Raw genomic sequence first — 2,495 nt, 5'->3', positions numbered from 1 at the left:
GGTGTTGGGAGTGCCATCTCAGATAGGGACGCGCACGAAGAAGAAAATAATACAAAAGTACAGTCCACTTAAACATTCAAGGACACATACCATTCTCGCAAATGTATAAAATAATTCAGACAAACTTAAGGTTTCAAGAAGGCAAAGACCTAAAAGAACGTTAATATTTATACATGTATGTATACCAATTATGAGGTAAGTTTTTTAAATGTTTTGGTCTCCCAAAAGGAAGATTTTTTTTTCCTCAAGAACTGATGAATGTTTTAACGATTTATAAATTATAGTTTTATACAACATGTTTTAATTGTGAATTGATGTTTGTAGTTTGTGTAAATTTTTAATCTGAGGATGGCGCTGTTGTCTCGCCGAAACGTCATGAAATAAACGATATTCAAAAATTTTTACTTCACACTTTGACTGAGACGCAGGAAAGCTAAGAATATAATAATAAGCGTTAAGTAGAATTTTCTAGATTAATTTTAAACTTTCGTGTTGTAGACTGACTATCTTTAAGCTGAATTCTTATGCCTGCTGGCCAAAAATCTAATGACTGAATCCTCGTTTCTGCTGTTGCTACTTTTATAGTTAAATCATGCTGATCCTAGCAGAAGCGATACTACGTCTTATTTTATAAGAATAGAAACATGTGCATGGTCAAAGTTTCCCCAGTCCTTTTGCGCGCAAAGTCATAAATGGCCGGTTTTTTTCAGAACGACACGCCGTCGCTATCGCTGATCGAGCTATTGAAAATGTGCCTGGACGTGACGAAAGGCTGCAGATACTTGGAAGAGATGCACTTTGTGCATCGGGACCTGGCGTGCAGGAACTGCCTGGTGTCGTCGATGGCCAGCGAGAATCGCATCGTGAAAATCGGCGACTTCGGACTGGCTCGCGACATCTACAAGAACGACTACTATCGGAAGGAGGGCGAAGGCCTGCTTCCGGTACGCTGGATGGCCCCCGAGTCGCTTCTGGACGGCGTGTTCACCTGCCAGTCGGACGTGTGGGCCTACGGAGTGCTGCTGTGGGAAATCATGACGCTGGGGCAGCAGCCCTATCAGGCGCGCAGCAACTTGGAGGTGCTCCATTACATCAGAGGCGGCGGACGACTGGGCAAGCCCAAAGACTGTCCGGAGGATCTGTGTGTAGTTTTGCCCAAAACCCAGTCTTTTTAGTGCAGTTCCCCTGTTGCAGATACTGGCTGATGTTGCAGTGCTGGCTGTGGGAGGTGGAGCAACGGCCCACCTTCAAGCGCTGCCTAGAGGTGCTGGATCAGGTCCATCGGGACCACTTGAGGCGGCACGTGACTGGCGCCCACTCGCACTACGTGAGCACCGTGATCGATCGTAAGTAGTCGCGCTAACCGGGTGGGATAGTAGCTCCTAAACGTGGGCTTTAAGTGTCTGTTGTGATTTAAACCATGTCCTGCATGGGCCTGAGCATGTCTACTAACCAAATCAATGTCGTATGCTTGCAGTGTTGGGCGGGATCTCAAACGCCGCTTATTTTCTCGACGAAAACAAGAACAGTTCAGGTAATTGAATTGGCATGCCGATGAACGCGCTGAGTGGCAAAGCGAGTTGAGTACAGCCGTTGATGTTTCGTAGGCATGTCCTGGACGAGTGGCGAGGAAAACTCCAGCAGGGAGCGGGCGCCGTTCCTGCCGCCTGCGAGTGAGGCGCCTGCGGATATTCCCAAGTACCTGGAGCTGGTCTACGAACCCGAAGAGGACCAAGCGCTGGAGAACGACGGCTACGAAATACCCAACAATTTTAAAAGTGACTTGGCCGCTGTGAGCGGCTCTCCCATAAGTGAGGAGGAGCAGCCGGAAAGTGCAGCGTTGTAGCGGAAAATCAAGCTCAGTTCCGGTCTTGTTTGTACATAGTGGTAGTGAGGTTAGGTCTGGGTAACACTGTGTTGAGTGGCGCTTTTGAGTTGTTGCCGCTCTCTGAGTTAATGAGTTATAACTCATGGCCGGTGGCGGAATTTTAGCATCTAACAAAAAACAGCCATCAACATATTGCTTTTGCGCATACGATTGCTTGAAACTTGGTCCAAAACGGGAAAATCCGGAGTTTTGAAGAAACTTCAAATTTTCAGAGCGATGAGGATGACGCGTTTTCCAAATATATAGTTTCTTGATTATAGGCTTTTGCTTTCTCTGGTCGTTTTTTTGAGAAAACCTAAATTGTGTCGAAAAAACAAGATAATTTTGTTTCGATTTTGTCCCAAATTCAAGGGTAAAACGGGTATTCGAATAAGACTATGAAGACCAAACTGAAAAGACAACGACTTTTCTTGTCAAATCTACCTTTTAACTTTTTTGCATAAAAGATTCTCAGTTTGCCAGTATTTTACAGTAAAATGTTAGGAAAAAACGCGTTGTTCTGTTTAGATAGAGTTTTCTTTAGAAATATTCACCAAAAAGTGAAGAAACCGGAATTTAAATAAACCAAATTATTCACAGCTACAAAAGTGACTTATTGCTTTTGTGC

General features: G+C 44.6%; 1 protein-coding gene across 3 annotated transcripts in view; it reads left to right on the top strand.

Annotated features, from left to right (window-relative positions):
- LOC109541488 (proto-oncogene tyrosine-protein kinase ROS) overlaps positions 1 to 2,094 on the top strand; it is a 24,588-nt gene extending 22,494 nt beyond the window's left edge. Inside the window, exons 24-27 of one of the 3 annotated variants that reach the window (XM_048662893.1) lie at positions 711 to 1,141; positions 1,195 to 1,346; positions 1,478 to 1,534; positions 1,608 to 2,094. In XM_048662893.1, the coding sequence (XP_048518850.1) occupies positions 711 to 1,141; positions 1,195 to 1,346; positions 1,478 to 1,534; positions 1,608 to 1,846 (879 nt within the window). In that variant the 3' untranslated portion in view covers positions 1,847 to 2,094. The remainder of the gene's footprint in view (positions 1 to 710; positions 1,142 to 1,194; positions 1,347 to 1,477; positions 1,535 to 1,607) is intronic. The other 2 variants (XM_048662908.1, XM_048662900.1) reach the window with 2 other exon arrangements.
- Positions 2,095 to 2,495: the final 401 nt, after the last annotated feature.

This window comes from Dendroctonus ponderosae, unplaced genomic scaffold, assembly GCF_020466585.1.
Source record: "Dendroctonus ponderosae isolate FM_Combo_2020 unplaced genomic scaffold, Dpon_F_20191213v2 Dpon_F_20191213_1, whole genome shotgun sequence".
NCBI lineage: Eukaryota > Metazoa > Arthropoda > Insecta > Coleoptera > Curculionidae > Dendroctonus > Dendroctonus ponderosae.
This window is presented reverse-complemented; position numbering and strand designations above follow the sequence as displayed.